At 45.6% G+C, this 16844-nt stretch overlaps 1 protein-coding gene across 2 annotated transcripts in view; it reads right to left on the bottom strand.

Annotated features, from left to right (window-relative positions):
• Positions 1-16844, bottom strand: part of aff2 (AF4/FMR2 family, member 2) — a 175809-nt gene that overhangs the window by 69736 nt on the left and 89229 nt on the right. For both annotated transcript variants that reach the window (XM_064329362.1, XM_064329361.1), the window contains exons 4-5: positions 7531-7575; positions 1423-1509 (exon numbers count right to left, since the gene is read on the bottom strand). In XM_064329362.1, coding sequence (XP_064185432.1) covers positions 1423-1509; positions 7531-7575 — 132 coding nt within the window. The remainder of the gene's footprint in view (positions 1-1422; positions 1510-7530; positions 7576-16844) is intronic.

Here is a 16844-nt window from a genome sequence, read left to right as displayed (position 1 = left end):
ACACACACACACACACACACACACACACGCACACACACACACACGCACACGCAACACACACACACGCACACACACACACACAGGCACACTACACACACACACACACACTATACAAGCACACACACACATGCACACACACACACGCACACGCACACACACACTGCACCATACACACACAATCACACACATGTACACATCCATTCATCAAATTAAGGTGCCTCACAACCGCGTTAGGCTATCCTGTACTTAATTCAAAGGCGTCTAACTGTCCCTAAAATTCAGGCTAACAGAGCCGGATTAGCTGATCAAAGCCGGGCTTAAGTGTGGAGTGGATTCCGTTGGGCCTATCTAAAGCACAATTTAAAGCCCATTTGAGCTCTTGTGTGATCACACACCATCACCGGCAATAATTGGATTGTTGCTTAATGCCGTACATTTCTCCTTCTGCCGGCTTTATGGCTCTTAATCCATCATAAAATCAAGGTTCGCCGTGTTGTACAATTCTATTTGCCCCGTGTTTTATTTATGTAGTTATTTTTTTGTGGCTCCACTGAAGCAGGATAAATCAAAGTGATTACAGGAAGAGCTGGGGCCTGGAGGTTTTATTCCTTCATTAACTTTGTTTTCGCCAGAATCACAAGCTGGGCGAAAGTCAGTTCAGCCTCTGGGTGACTCTCTCCCTCTCACACAAATCTTCGGTTCTCCCTCTTTCTTCGCCGTACCTCCAGTATTACGTGCTGCTACTGTACCTATAGTTCACATTAGTATCGGCTACTCTGTGCTTATGTTGAGTTACGTCACTGGCAGGTGTCACCAGACAGGGTGTGGGTAAATGCACTCAACACAAGAATGCAGCAGGCAGTGTACACTGACACTGACTTAGTGTACACAGCACTGTGGTAAACGACGTGCATTTCTCGAAATGAGAAAGGAAAAAAATAATAATAAAGAAAAAACTAAGTGAACATTTCTATTGAAATTCATCAGCATTATACTATGCATGTGTCCTTTTTTAACCTTGGTAAATTGGTAAATTATGTTTTAAGGCTAAATTCATTAACTAAAAGAAGTAATGGAAATGCAGATTTGATGACAGAAAGTGTGCTGCATTATATTGTAGTTTCTTGTGATGTCTTTTCATTACCATAATTACCATAAAATGGCAAACGTGCCTTTTTAAATTGTATTGATTTTTTTCAGGAAATCTGTGGGAGGACCTACACCAGTAGAGATGTGGTCCAGAACAAATAACTTTATTGCAAGTACTTCAATGCGCACAATTATCTCAGTAAAGCACTTTAATAATCTACAATTGACTAAACAATGTGATGCTGTCAAGTGCCTCTCCGTGCACCATAGAGTTTCTGGCCCAGAAGTTTGGGAGCGGTGAGAGGGGGGCTGTGTGCGACTGCTGCGCCTCACCTTGGACGGGATGGGGAACTTGGTCTGCTCCGCTTTGCCCGGCGTGTGGATGGCAGTTAGGGGAGGCGGCCAGGAGTGCGTCATCTCCTGCGAGAGGAAACAGACGCTGTAACGACGAGCGCCGGACACGCCCGAAACGCGCCCCACACACACACACACACACACACACTCTCACGCGCAATACACACCAGCGCTGCAGGCGAGTCGAGAGGCGGCAGAACATTTCTGCGATGAATCCCCAGGTCTTAGGCCTTCAGAAAGCCCCGTGCATACCAATACAGGAGATGGAAACAGGGCCTTAATGGGCTCTGGAGCCTCTTTCCTGTTCTCACTCTATTTATTTACCTCCTTCCTGCTCTGCCTTCGAAGGGGGTCTTCCTCTCCCGCGTCCCGGGCTTGTGTCAGTCACCCGAGCAGAGGAAACGCACGTGTGCGGGACGTATGCCCCCCCCCCCCCCCCCCCCCCCGCACCTATACCCGCACCGCTCACATCGTGACACACGCTGTTCGCAGCTACCGGAGGATCAAACAGACCTCTGAGAACTCCCTTAAGAGTTTCGGCTTCTGGCACGCGCTACTTTTTATTCAGAAAACAATAGAGGCAGTCTAGACGCTTCTGCGGGACTCCACGAGAGCCGCCCGTCCGTTTACTCCTGATTTATTCCTCACACTCCCACACACTCACTCTCACTACCTCACTACGCATCTTAGATTGCACATTCTGCTTAAAGTTTGTTTGGGGGGGGGGGGGGGAAGTATGGGTGGAGGGGGGCTACTTTTGGGAAGGAACAGGTGTAAAAATAAACACATCCTCATCCCGTGTTGCACACACCAGTTAACTTTCGAGAGCGCATTTGCCAACTGCTAGAAGAGACAAACGATGATCGCTGCTTAAATACTGTGGCTTTTAATGAATCGAACGGAAAGCAGCAGTACTATGTATGCTACACACCATATGGAAAAAAGAAGAAAGCAGAGGAGAAATTGTAAAACAAGTGCTACTAGCTACCTTTAAACTTTAGACTCAACAGCAGGCTCATTAATTTGGTTTTGCAGGTAAACAACAAAATAGAAGGCATATCCTTTTACGACCACAAACACTACACTATTTGTGCTCTCCTCTAGATTTTCGGTACTCCTGCTATTGACAACTGGAAAATAAATACTAGTTATTTGTTTTCACTGCAGTGTCTTAGCCAACTTTGATTTGCAAAAGAAAATTTCTAAAACATAACACAGCATGGCTCACAAAAAATAAAGAAAAAACTAAGCCCAGATCAGTTCACGTGTACGATTACCAGCTTGTGATTAATGACTTAAAAAATGCAACAAATGAAAGATACAAATAACATACTTCCATTTTTACAAATAAAACAGAATAATGTTCAAGTCAATCATCTTTACATTTCTTGTCTTGTTCAGACCTCCCAATGAATCATTATTTATGGTTAAATAAACTAACTGTGTTTCAGCCTCTGGAGAAATGACTTTGACATATTCCTAAATAAAGGTATGTGTGTGTGTGTATGTGTTGTGGGGGGGTGGGGTGGGGTGGGGGGGGAAGTTCGAGAGCCATTGCAAGGCTTTGTAATAAGGACAGAGTGCAGTTAATATAACATTCTGAGTCACTGGGCATGCCCAATTGCAGGCTATCACATGACAGGTAGTTCCATAGAATAAGTACCTCTGATTATGCCAAGTAAACCTGTGATCGCCTGCTGCACTGGCTGGTAGAAGCAGTGCATATAGCAGTGCACATAGGCATATAGACTGAGTCAAACGGATGGTACCCTTTCTCACCCATATCGGCTCATTTATGTCTTTCCAAAAATAATTCATAATCTACAGTGACTGCGTGGCATTTGGAAAACGGATCAAGTTTACTGGCCAAGGTTCATGCCTCCCGAATGTTTTACTGCTCGAATAACGAGATGAGAGCCTTAGTGAAAAGCCGAGTTTGCAATCCTGCTTTTATTGAAGCAGGTTGTTTACAATGTTCCCTGTTTATATAGTTCATTTCCTCATAAATGTTGGCTCGGCTTCCCTCCTCTGAGCAGAATGACCTCCCCCCCCTGGGGTGCTCAGAGGGGGAAAAAAACAACAACAACAAAAAAAAAAAGAGAAATGACACGCGAACCTTTCCTCCTACTCCCTGCGCCGCGCTGCTACAGCGTACACGAAGCTCTGCGCTATCGCTCAGGCCTATCCGCGCTGTGCCGGCCTGGTGGAGGAGCTATGGCACCAGAGTCACGATGAATCTGCCTCCGTTCTGTTCATCAGCAACGCCTCAGAAGTGGCCCGACAAAATGGCGCTTCGTTCTTTCTTTCACCAGTCGCGTTTTACTTGATGTTTGCTTTCTGCTGTTCTACAAACAGGAAGAAAAAAAAACTGGTGAACTGTAAATCTTAGAGACTGCTTTTCCTTTGCTTTTTTTTGTTAAAAAAAGAGCATGGAGTGTGTCTGCCACCCGTGTTTAATTTCGCCTCTTGCAGACGTTTCAGGGTGTGTAGTGTTTACGGAAAACGGAAAATAAGCAGCTGAAGTATTTTCCCAACAAAAAAAAAACAGCACTTACACCTGGACCACATTCTCTGCTGCACCCTGGCACAAACTGGCACATTCACTACAGATTGGAAGGCATGAGATTTCAATGGGAAAGAGAACCTCAAGTCATTAACTGAACACAAGTAAATAAATAATACATTAAATAATAACTTTAAAAATACATTTAAAATGAGCCTGTCTGGAAGGAACGTGGAGCTGTGGCAAGGATAGGCCATCTGACCCCTTGTCAGTCGCTGGTGGCCATGGTGAGGAATTCAAACTGTCATTCCTGCGCCATGGAAACAGTGAGCGGTCACTGATGAGGCTGAGCAGACCACCCAGAGCCTGCTTCCTCTCACCTGTCAATCATGAGCGAGTGGGCGGGGTTCTTTGGCTTGGAGGGCTTCAGTCTAGCGGTGAGAAGTATCTGTTGTTATTCACGTTCTGAATTGTGTGGGTCCGTCTGGGTCGATGTCAGCAGAACGTTCTGGAATAACTCCTTGCTGTCTCCACCACGGTGCCAACAAAGCATTACTTTGTGTGCTGATTAATTACTTCTCCTCTGGCTGCAAGTACTGACGCTAGGAAGTGTTGTGGTCTTTGAGCTTTTGTTACACTTCTGGTATAACGCCATGTTACACGGAACACAAGGACTCCTAATTATGCGAATTATTTTCACGAGGCAGCTATTCAATCCTCCTATTTTGTGGCTCGCATTGAACTTGAACTAATGATTTTAAGCAAGCCTGAGCAAGTTTCTTTCATAGATGACTTTGGCAATAGAAAATATAATGAAACAAAGCAATCCGCACATTTGTTAAAAATGACCTGTAAATTGGAAAGATTAAATAAACCTCAAGAGTTCAAATGTAACGCAAAACAGATCATTTAATATTCCTCTCAGCACACCGGTGCCTCAATTGCATTCTTAGAGAGGTAACAAAAATATTTTTTATGGAAATGGTGACAAGACAGCGATACTTAATCAACTCAATAGGGTTAATATGACACACGGAAAATTACAGCAGATCACAGATCGTCATCAGTAGATACATTAAGCATGTCTGGATACATTAGCATAGCCGAGCTAAAAAAAAGCAGGGACCGCGATGGGTACTAGCCCACGGCTGCTTCGTCACAGTTGTGCCCCAGACAGCATGCCGATCGCTCGCCGAAATTCGTAATTCCCTCGTAGCTCTTAGGGCCCCCGCACGGGGTGACTTAACTGGGCATACCAGTGTCCCGCAGAGACGGCCCGCCTGAATATGCTATGCTGACTATGGCGAAACTAGCGCAAATCAGCAGAGTGGAACCGTACGGCTAATTATAGCGACGGGATTCAAGATGGAAAAAGCCACTCGTGTTAACACTCCTGCAATGTAAATAAAAACATCTTAAAGCGACGGAGGGTATTAATGGGTCTTTTCAGCCCGGGGGTAAGGGTGTGTACTGGGGAAGTGACAGCCGACAAAAAAAGAGTGGAGTAAAAGCTACCCGTCAATGTGGGCTCTCTCAGACACAGACACATTCAGGGGAATCAACCTGATTAATCTGATGCACACACAGCAGGAACAATAGCATCTTTCATCTCAGATCAGCCTGTGATATCGCTATACCCCTGATACTCATCCGCCGTAATGCAACACAGAAAGGTGTGAGACTTTGTACCAGATGCATTTTTTTTTTTCGCCAGGTGATAATGACTTTGACATGAAAAATAGTAGTTGAAGGTAAATTGCTAAATTAAATAGATAAAAAGAGCTGCACAGAGGGGGGCTGCTTTAGTTTTTTTCCCAATTCGCTCCCTCTGATAGATGTAATCACGGATTCAGCGGAGTGGGCCAGAGAGCGCTCATCTTGCTAAACAGTGGTTGTTAAGATGAAGCGCGCTAGATAAGGGACCTGAGAGTGGTTGGGTGGGGCCGGGGTGGCGGTGGGATGGAAGTGCGGGGGGGGTGGGGGGTTCAGGAGGAGTGCAAAAATGCAAGAAGGGAGGAGTTCCAAAATAAACTCAATGTCCTAAGGCCTTGCAGGCTTAATTCCAATGCAGGCTGTAGATGAAGTGCATTTGTGGGGCCCCTTCTCTGAAAGGGCTGATCTTTATAGACCCTATGATTAGTACATATAGCTACATTCAAAGTTGTAAATGTATAGGTACTGTAAGAAGAAAATACATTTCATTTGAAAGGTGAAAGTTTTTAAGTTTCAATTTTCCCCTTGGACCACACCAGGCATACTCTAAATGCTACATCTTTTCTACTTTTAGAATTGCAATACTGCAGTTTGAAGATACCCATATCTCATCCTCTGACATCACGCCTCAAAGAACTAAGGAATAAAACTGCCAGTTTGACGCTGCTTTATCTTCACAGCGTAGAGTCTTACTCTTCAAAATCCTTGACTTCATAATGCAGAGCCTGACTCGCACCCCCCACCCCTCGGTGACACCGCGTGGTCTGAGTCATCTCTGAGTCATGCCATACCCTCTGTGCCGTACCCTCTGTGCCGTGCCGCTCGGCCACCATGAGGCGCCGGTCTTATTTCACCGTGGCTCGAGTGCCCCACTCCTTCCAAAGTGGCCACCACGGCGTAACGCGTGTGACGGCTGAGCAGCAGGTCACCTGGCGACCGTGATTGGTCAAGGCCTCCTGGGCTGACGCGGCGTTGCGGTCGACAGGTTCGCGTCTGGCGCGGGGGCAGGGTTTGGGATGGGGGGGCGGGGCGGTGCGTTGCTATGAGACGCCTTGCCTGACACGAGCCAAGGCAGCGCAGCGCACATGGCGGGAGGGGGTGGCAGCTCCAGCTCCAAAACGCAGCAGAGGGTGCCCTTGTGTCCCCTCCCCATCACCGTGGTTACAACCCCCGACACTCTCTGCCAGGGTAGCAGTGGGCTTTCACTCAGGAACGCTTCCAGAAGTGACCACTGGGGGGGGGGGGGGAGGGGCACAGAAGGCCTGTGCTCACACCTCGGCCACCCTATTCGCCAGGCCCACCCCTACGAGGCCTTACACCTTTCCCTCTGTCAGCTCCGACCGCAGCCGAGAGAGACATCCTGCATCTCAGGTGAGAATTACAAAAACAGGCCCTCCCTGTTTCCATTACCGGCAAAGGAAAAAAAAATAAGAGAAAGTTTTTAAGATGAGAAACCCTGACTGCAGTCTACAGGAAAAAAAAGAAAAAAAAAGAAAAAAAAAGTGTCCCGATTCCGTGCCCGTCCTCTGGGAGACGAGGGCATCCGAGTGCACACTGATTATGAAACCGTGAGGAGACTGCCTCACTGCGAGCCGAGCCGCAGAACCTTTCATACGCTCGCGCGAAAAGCACAACGTTTCGGGCATACCCTTCACTTCACCCGAAAAGCCTCCTTGTTGTTAAAATCTATCTCGTAACAGAGAAGAGGCCGGTAATTGCCGAACGCGTAGAAAATAAAAAAAGGCTTTTCTTCCCGTTCCGCCGTTTGTGTCTCCGGACGGACGAGCGGCTTTGTGCGCGAACTGCGCCGCGGCAGCGGCGTGCGGTAATTAGCGAGAGAGAGAGAGAAACAGGAAGTGAGCGTCACTCACCCGTAGAATCTCCTCCACGCAGCTGGAGTCGGTCGACAGGCTGACCTGAGGAGGAAGAAAAAGGAACTTGTTAAGGGAGGGAGACAGGGAAGAAAGAGGAGAGAGAGAAAAAAAAAAACAAAGGCCCTGACACGGGGGGCCAAAACGCCAGATCGAACACGAGGGGCCGGGAAAACCGGGTCAGAAAAGCGACAGGAAAAACAATTGACCCAATATTGCGAAGGCGCTGCGTCCACCCTGAGATCAAACGGGTTCCCTTTTGGGGAAGCAATCAGTCATTAGCATACTATTCCCTTTCATTATCTTCGCAAGTTTTGATTAACGAGTTATCAAACCGCGTTGCGAGGGGCCGTCCGGCAACACGTCTTAATCATCGCAAAGGGGACCGCCCGTTAAGTATTAAACAAAAAAAAAGAACACGGGGCGTTGTTACCAACGAGGCTGACAGGCAAACGACGCAGAGACACAGACCTTTCGTCTGACTTCAAGTCACTCCATTACGTTAAACAAAAAGCAGAAAAAATTGTATATATAAATAAATAAAAAGGCTCAGATCGTCTCCAGCGAGGCGGGGCGGACCGCCCTCGGTCATTCTCACCCGGAGCGCGTGACTCAGCTATAAATACGGGCCGTTCTGGCGACGCCCCCCCCCCCTCCTGGCACATCAAAGACGGCAGCAGGTACGTCTCCTTCTCCCCGGGGCTCCGGGTTTGACTCTGGAGAGGGTGCCAGATTTACGGCGTTGGGGGGGGGGTGTTCGTCTCTGCGCGATCCCGCAGGTGGGGTACGCATGATTCTTTCCGCGAGGTTCTCATCAACATTGGAGGACTCGGGTCCGCCCCCCCACCCCCCCCCACAAATCTAAGCAGGAGCACTGATTAAACTAAGCTGCTGCACAAGAATATGGGCATAAATGTTCCAAACATTTTATTTTTTCGTTTTGGATAGAGGGGAGGGTGGTGGCTTGTTTAAGCCGAGGTACTAGACTTCCAGGGGGGTCAATGTTGGGCAGTGGTTGCTTTTCTCTAAACCCATACAAATATGTACTGATCTTCTCATTTTTTGACAATGGCAGTGTTGCTTCTCCGTTGTGCTGCTTAGTCAGTCAATCATGTCCTTCTACAAAGAGAGCGTCATTATCACAATTATTTTTACAGTGGCTCTCAAATTAGATCAGAACGACAGGGAGAAAATGATGTTGGTAGTAAGCGATGTTGACTTCGCACATTGAGTACAGTGATTACTCAAATCCCGGTTCCTGTGTATCAGTGCATGTGTGAGTGTCTGTGTGTGTGTGCATCTGTGCATGTGTGAGTGTGTGTGTGTGTATGTGTGTGTGTGTGTCTGTGTATGTGCGTATGTGTCTTTGGCATCTGTGTGTATGTGCATGCACATGTGTGAGTGAGTGTGTGTGTGTGTGTGTGTGTGTGTGTGTCTGTGTCTGTGTGTATGTGTATGTGCGTATGTGTCATTGGCGTCTGTGTGTGTGCATGCACATGTGTGAGTGTGTGTGTGTGTGTGTGTGTGTGTCTGTGTATGTGCGTATGTGTCATTGGCGTCTGTGTGTGTGTGCATGCACATGTGTGTGTGTGTGTGTGTGTGTGTGTGTGTGCGCATGTGTGAGTGCGTGTGTGTGTGTGTGTGTGTGTGCGCATGTGTGTCTGCTTGTTTGTGTCCCCGTGTGTGCTTTTATGACAGGGGAATGTGCATGCTCCAGCAGGCGCCTGAGTGGCATCACGCTGAAGAGTGTCACAGCTGGGTCCTCTTAGGTAATCAGCTAGCAGCCAGCCGTTTTCACTTCAATCGCTCACACACACACAAACACACACACACATACAAACACACACACACACACACACATGCATACACACACACACACACACACACACACACACACACACACACACACACGCATACACACACACACAAACGTGAATCGTGGGACTGAGTAGTCATCCACATTTGACACTCAAACCCACGTCATGCAATGACACTGCTGCATTTCCTTTCTCAGCTTGTCGTGCAAGAAATTCAGTGACAATAACTGTGATAATGATTCTCTACTTAAAAGGGAGATGATTCACTAGTAAACAGCTCCGAGCACAAATAACTACTAGATCAGTGCAAAGTTCGATTTAAGGTTTAGTGAAAACATCAAATTATTAGCATAAGAGTGACAGGACCTGTGTTTGTGTGCAGAATAGAACATTATTGTGTTACGTTGCTCCGTAAATTACCAAACAAACCTGTAATTAACAATAAGAAGCCAAGCACACATAAGAATATATTTCATTTCATACCATAGATAAAACCTTTCCTAATTACATAGCAAAGTGCGGTTGTGCAACAACAAGGAGCACACCAGTGCCACACAGACATTCACAGTCTACCAATCATCTACAGAACTAAATAATGCATCATTAACTTAAGATGAGGGCATTAAGCTGGCAGAGTCCAGGCCCAGGATTGATGTTTGCATGCATATTAAGTTCATAAGAGGCTACGTAAGCACATAGCTACCTGATGTTACAGAATGTTATAGCCAGCCAGGTCATGTAGTAGAGGCAGAAACTTGGAGGTTTTCAAGATCACGCTTGATACGGTGGTAGACACAATCTAGTTTGTAGGAAAATGGTGCGGTGCCCGTTAGTGGTCGGAAAATGGCTAGCACTGAAGGGCTGAATTGCCTGTTCTCGTCATTATGTTATGTTATGTCATGTTATGTTATGTCAACAAAAAAATGCTCTGTGAATAAAAAAAAATAAATAAAAGTTTCTCTGGGTCAATTCACTCTACTGAAGAAAAGGAGACTGGGATCTGTAAGGGGTCAGTCCACGGGTGTGGTGGGAGGGGATAGGCCCGCCCAGTTTTGGGCATGATTGGCAGGCGACAAGCTGAAAACTCCTTCCTGCCCGGTGTTAGAATGAGAGCACTCAGGGACGTCACAGGAGACGAATCTGCCACGCCCCTCGAGGATCTGCCCCCCACGCCCTTTTTGACACGCTATTGTGGGGTTCTGCCTTAGTGCAGACACAATGCAGAATTCAGACAAAAAGATTAAAATAAATCAGCAGCGCACACACACAGACACACGCACACACACACACATGCACACAGACATACAGACACACAGACACACACACATACACACTCACACACAGACACACACACACACACGCACATGCAGAAAGAATTTCTGGACTGATTTAGCTCTTGGACATGGTGTAGGAACAGACTGTGACTGGAGACAGCATGACATCTTTAAAGGATCTGGGAGTTTCTCAGCCTCAGAAAAAAATAAAAATAAAAAACTGTCTCTAAGAGGATGAGCGATTTTGTGCCAGCTCTCCTCAGGACTCCCATTATAACCATATACCAGTGAGCCGACCGAAGGCCTCCCAGCTATTAGACAGAGGTTGCTACCAATTCAGCAGCAGTAATTACCGAGGAATAGCAGGTATTTCGTTAGACGGAATTAGATAAACTGTACCCTGGACCATAATGTTTGGCAACTGCATCGGAGTAGATAATCAAATATTTCAATCACTTGAGCGGTTTATAGCCATTGCGACTGCTCCTTCAGAGGGGGGGCAATTGCATCGTGTTGCTCTGTGACCTCTATTTTTTACGGATTGACAGGCTGATCTGGACGCCCGTGGCGACCGAGCGGGGTCCTGCCGAGGAGCACGGGAACGGTATCAGAGCGTCTGAGGGAAGCGCGGCCGCCCCCTCCGGGTCCTGAGACTGCCGACCGTCTCCGCCTCCCCGCGCCAGGGCCCTTCCTCCACCAGAGGCAGAGACTTCCTGTTTGCTCGGGGGCTCGCACTTGATATCCGGTTCCCATGGCAACGGAATATTCACGCTTCTCGCATGTTATCAGATGTTCCTTTTTTTCCACTGTCCCTCTTTTACTCTCTCTCTCTCTCTCACTCTCTCTCCCTCTCTCTCTCGCTTTTTTCCCTTCTAATATAACACGTGTTGCAGAAAAGCTTATTACCTTGACGGCGCCAGTTCATTTCCAGGTTACCGGTGATGAACTCCATTTAGATTACAGACATGGCTCTAAAAGACCTCTGCTCTCTCCCGCTGAACACATATTTCTTTTTCTTTTTTTTTCTTCTTTTTTATTCCACCCCGGCCAACCACCGTCACCGACACAAGACAGAATCGCGCGGTTTAGACAAATCATTTACACTGGTCTTTGAGGTCATCTTTCAGCCTGATTGCACAGGTACGACTTCCTTTGTTGCTCTGAGCAGGACGGGGATGCCGTGGTTACTGGTTACAATGAGCCAATCCAGCAGGGGAAGGGACGGAACAAGACTACAGGAGTGAAGAGCCCCAAAACTGACTGCATCACGCTCGACAGGCGCTATCAGAAAATACAAGACGCGCAGTCTGCTTACGACGCCATCGCGGCCCCGGGGTCACCTTCCTTTCTCTTAGCCCCAGATGCTATTTTACAAATCGCTTCCGCGGAAACCGTCCAGCTGGGATCTTATTTCCAGACGCCGCCAGGGATCCCTCTGCGTGCCCGCTGCTGCAGTCAGATTGAGTGGGGCCTCCGCAAATGACTTCTCCGGGACGGTCGAGTTTTCCAGAGAGGATGAAATACGGCTGGCAGGTTACAATACTTTAGAATAACTGAGTGTGACATCGCTGACAGAAATGAAGTCGAGCGGCGGCGGGCTCGCAGATGTGCGTTCGCGAGCGCGCGTGTGCGGCGCGCCCTAAACCGTTTGTGTCTCTTTATTTCTAAGACTATGAATAAATAAAAACCGAGAGCGTGGTAATTTGCACATCCTCCATGCCACACGCACGCTTGCTTTGCTGCAGGTGTCCAAATTTATGCGTATGCAAATCTTTTTTTGTAAGTTTCGGAATTGAATTTTAACTGGGCACCTTCCCAGGATTAAAAATAAATAATTAAGGCTTTTAATTGGCTGACAGTGATCACAGCGAGCTTTGCTAATCTCCAAAAATTCTTTTTTTAGCAGAGTGCTGTAAAAAGGAGGTAGAAAAAAAAAAAAAACCTCGTCAGTCACCCCGTTCCGCAAAACCACAGAAACCTTTCAGCCAAAGAAAAAGGAAAAAAGAAAAGAAAAAAGCGAGAAAACCTATTCCTTTGAATTACCGGAGAATCCAGAGAATATTACGCAGGCAATTACCAGGGCAGAAATAGGGTTTTCTGAGAAATAGTTGTTCAGAGAGAAGTCTGCACACCGGCAACAGATAAGATGTATTAGCCCCGCTCTTTGGGAAAAAGAAACAGTATCAAAGTGTCGATTTGCCGCGGCGCTCGGCGCTCAGCTCAAATTGTGCCTGAGAAGGTGGAAGGGGAAGTTTCAGGAACAAACAGCCCAAGCCGAACATTAAATGGGAGCGAGCTGGAGCATCTTTCTATCTGTCAATCTGTCTGACAGCAGATAAATGGATAAAAAGGGGGGGGGGGGGGGGTTGGGGGAGGTGGATATGACGCAGGTTATGTGAAGCAACGGTTCCTGAGGAGGATAGACACATAAAACAGACAGCACACTTCCTGAACAGGCTGATATGCAGATACAGACTGCCATGCAGGTTTCTGACAAAGGACTAAGTGCCGCGCGTAAAGACCAAAGCTGCCGTCGGAGGAACCGCTCTCCTTCCCAGGATCAGTCTGTCTGCACCTGCAAGTGTTTGCCAGAAATGAAGAAGCACGCCTAATTGAGTTAAATATTAAAGTTGTTTACTCGGATATTCATTTGGTGGAAAAATGTCTTGATTGAAATTGTCTCTGTTGATTTGTGTTGTTTGGGGTTAGTAAGCACATCTGTGTCGGTGTGGGTGAACGGCTGTGTGTGTGTGTGTGTGTGTGCGTGTGCGTGCACCTGTGTGTGTGCGCACATGTGTATGTGACTATGTGTGTGTGTGTAGTGTGCACACACATGTCAGGCTTATGTATTGGCGTTCCTTTGCTGGTCTTGGCAGAACGCCTGGCCTAATAACTCTTATCATGGTTCTGCTGATGCTGATAAGTTGCTGAGCCTGTATCCAAAGGTTTGCAGGTTTAATCCCAGGTGAGTAACAACCACTGTGACCGTACCCATGAGCATTTACCTCACATGAAAACCTTCAGGAAACATTCAGATCCATAAGTGAATGAGGAGAAAATAAAAACAGTGTAAGGTACAGCTGTCACCCTAAATGCCTGCTTAACAAATGACCAGTGTGATGCGATATAAAATAAGCTCTGTTCACTGTAACGTGTTCTCCCTTTCAGAGTGGAAAATAAAGAGAGAGGAGAGAGAGAGAGAGAGAGGACGATGCGGTGGAAAGCCTGTCGCTCGCTCGCTCACAAACGGAACACAGCGTCCTGGAGCGGCCATCGGCAGGGGGCTCTTTGAGCTGTCAGATCTAATTGAGTTTCTTTCTGACATCTGCAGACGGACCCGGGGAAAGAGTTCAGGTTCGGGGGTCTCCTCTGAGGGGCCGGCTGTCTGCGGAACAGTCCGTGCCAAAGCATCGCCGCCGCTGCCTCACACCTCCTAACCGGTCCAAACCTCCCCGCGGGAAAGCGGTACTAAAACTCCAGGCGCACTGTATGACAATAAAAAAAAATAGCTATTGCTATTTTGTAAAATTATCGACTGAGACTTATTCATTGAATGTGCTACCCCATGTGAATTGTGGAGATGTTGAAAGTTATGCATCGCAAGGCAAATTTATTTCAAAATCAGGAAAATATGTGTGATCAGGAGTCAGGAATGTATGATAACGATCAATATGTATGATATCGATCGATGCTTTTTTTTTCTTTTTTCTTGAATTGAATTTAATATACTTTTTAAAGGCACAAGCACACAGAGTAACTTGTTTCAAAAAGTAAAAATAAAACACTGAAAAAAAACAAAACACTTTGTTTCAAGTATAAAATTGTTCTTTTTTTTAACATAGTCAAGAGCAATAATAACAACGCAAGGGTAAGTGTTTATCTTTGGAAATATTTCCTCTTGGATTCATATTTACCCAAGAGGAAGAAATAAATAATAAATTGGTATTGTAACATTCATGCATTCTTTCCATTTCAGACAACGAAAAACTAAAAATTATTAACATTATATTCCATACCAGTACATGCAAATCGTGCGGTAAATGTATTAACTTGTTTAATATGCATTAAGTGAAAGCTGTCCAGTACTTATTATGAATCTCAACATATTGGATTACGCATGACTGAGACTCATACAGCCACAGAAAAAGAGTTTGGTTTCCTTTGGGGAACTGCGCACATGCTGTTGTTGTAACAGTGTATGAGGCTAACTCACGATCTGCAATGCTTTCAGTTACTGTAAGCTAGCCAAAGTACAAGTCTTAAATTCATCTGAAAAGAATCCATAGATAAAGTGCTGCAGAAAAAAAAAACAAAACAAAAAAAAAAAAACTTTTCACTGGTCTGTTTTGGTATCACCATGTTAAAATCGCATTATCTGTAGAGAAAGCCTTATGAGTCTGCCACTGCTGATAACCACAGCAATTCGTTTATTTAAAAAGTATATTAAATTCAATTCAAGAATATTTACATTTCCCTCAAGGCCAAAGATGAATGGGACTACCGTATGAGCATCATTTAAGCATTAAACAAACTATCTAGTTCTAATTAGGTTAACTGTTTTTACTTGGCTGAATTAAATCAAACAGAGCTGCAGCCGAAAAGCCATTAAAACTACTCACTGTGAAATGACTACATCTGACTAAATCAGTCACAAGCATATTACATAAAGTAAACAACGTAACACAAACATACACTTTACAGCAGATTAGAATCAGTATGCTTTGTAAAAAAAAAGAAAAAAAAAGCATCGATCGATATCATACATATTGATCGTTATCATACATTCCTGACTCCTGATCACACATATTTTCCTGATTTTGAAATAAATTTGCCTTGCGATGCATAACTTTCAACATCTCCACAATTCACATGGGGTAGCACATTCAATGAATAAGTCTCAGTCGATAATTTTACAAAATAGCAATAGCTATTTTTTTTTATTGTCATACAGTGTTCCACAGTAGCAATTTAAAAAAAGAAACAAAGTGGGAAATTGTGGAAAATACCTCCCAGGTGCCCCTTAATAGGTGCTAAAGAAGCTAAACCTGCCATATTCATACACTACGTAGGCTCTCTGTTCTAACGTCCTAGATTGATAGCAGGCCTCTGTATCAATTGCAGTCAGCGGTAATAAAAGGATTCCTGGTACGTTCAAAGCTGTGCCAAGTATACTGGCACAGGGGGAATGTGATATGTGTAAAAGTGTCCAGTTTACTGGGTTACGAATGGAGACTCTCTTTTACAGCAACCCAAAATCAAATTAAACAAGGCTTCAGTACTAAACCACAAGATCCCTCTCTTCCTCTTACCCCCTCCCTCCTTCCCCCCCCCTCTCTCTCTCTCTTTCTCAGAACAATATTGCATACTATTCTTTATTTATTGTTTGATAAGCGCATTTGTGAATTCCTAGTATCTGTCTTGCCAAATGTAAACGAAACCACGGAATGTGTTTCCCTGGTGTTCCAACACATACATCACAGTGTGCCAGCACGAAGAAAGCAGGCCTCGTTCAAGATAATGCACCGTAAGTCAATCTATACCTCTCAGGTCTATCATTTTTCACACGCTTTGTATGGTACAATGCACAGAGTCCTGTGGCATTTCAAACAGTGCTGTTAAGGCTGATGTATACAACAATAACAACAAGGGTAAAGACCTACATAAACCAAAGCCACCTGAGGGCACTTAAATGGCCCATACATGACGTGTTTCTATTATAGAAAAATACAAAAATAAATAAAAGAAAACTACAATCTACAAAAAAATCTTACTAAATCACAAACATCTTATTAAAATCATAAATAAACTCATAAATAAATAACATTCAAATTAATGTTAAAAGTAGAGGGGAAAAAAAAAAAACTGGCAGACATCCAATCAGCTGCGCCGAAAAGCTTCGCGCCAGACGTCACATGACTCAGCGCTGCCTGTTGCGCCGTCGGTTTTGACACTGTTCATTACTCCGTGCGCACAGAGCGCGTTTACATTGCTGCCAGACATTTCCCAGCCACGTTGCAATAACGACACACCGATCGTCTCCCGACACACTGGGGCTCTAATGCGCTTGTTCCAGCGATTCCACAGCCCCCGCTTTAATTTCACAAGGCGTGAGCAAAACGCGCTTTCTGCCGGATGCACATAATCAGAATCATTTCAGCATTTCAACGAATCCAATTCCCGTCAGATTTTTTATGCGTTTTTTTTTTTTTTTTTTTGTTCAAAT

This window comes from Anguilla rostrata, chromosome 3 (assembly GCF_018555375.3).
Source record: "Anguilla rostrata isolate EN2019 chromosome 3, ASM1855537v3, whole genome shotgun sequence".
Taxonomy (NCBI): Eukaryota; Metazoa; Chordata; class Actinopteri; order Anguilliformes; family Anguillidae; genus Anguilla; species Anguilla rostrata.
The sequence above is the reverse complement of the archived record's forward strand: the minus strand, read 5'-3'. Positions and strand labels throughout refer to the sequence as shown.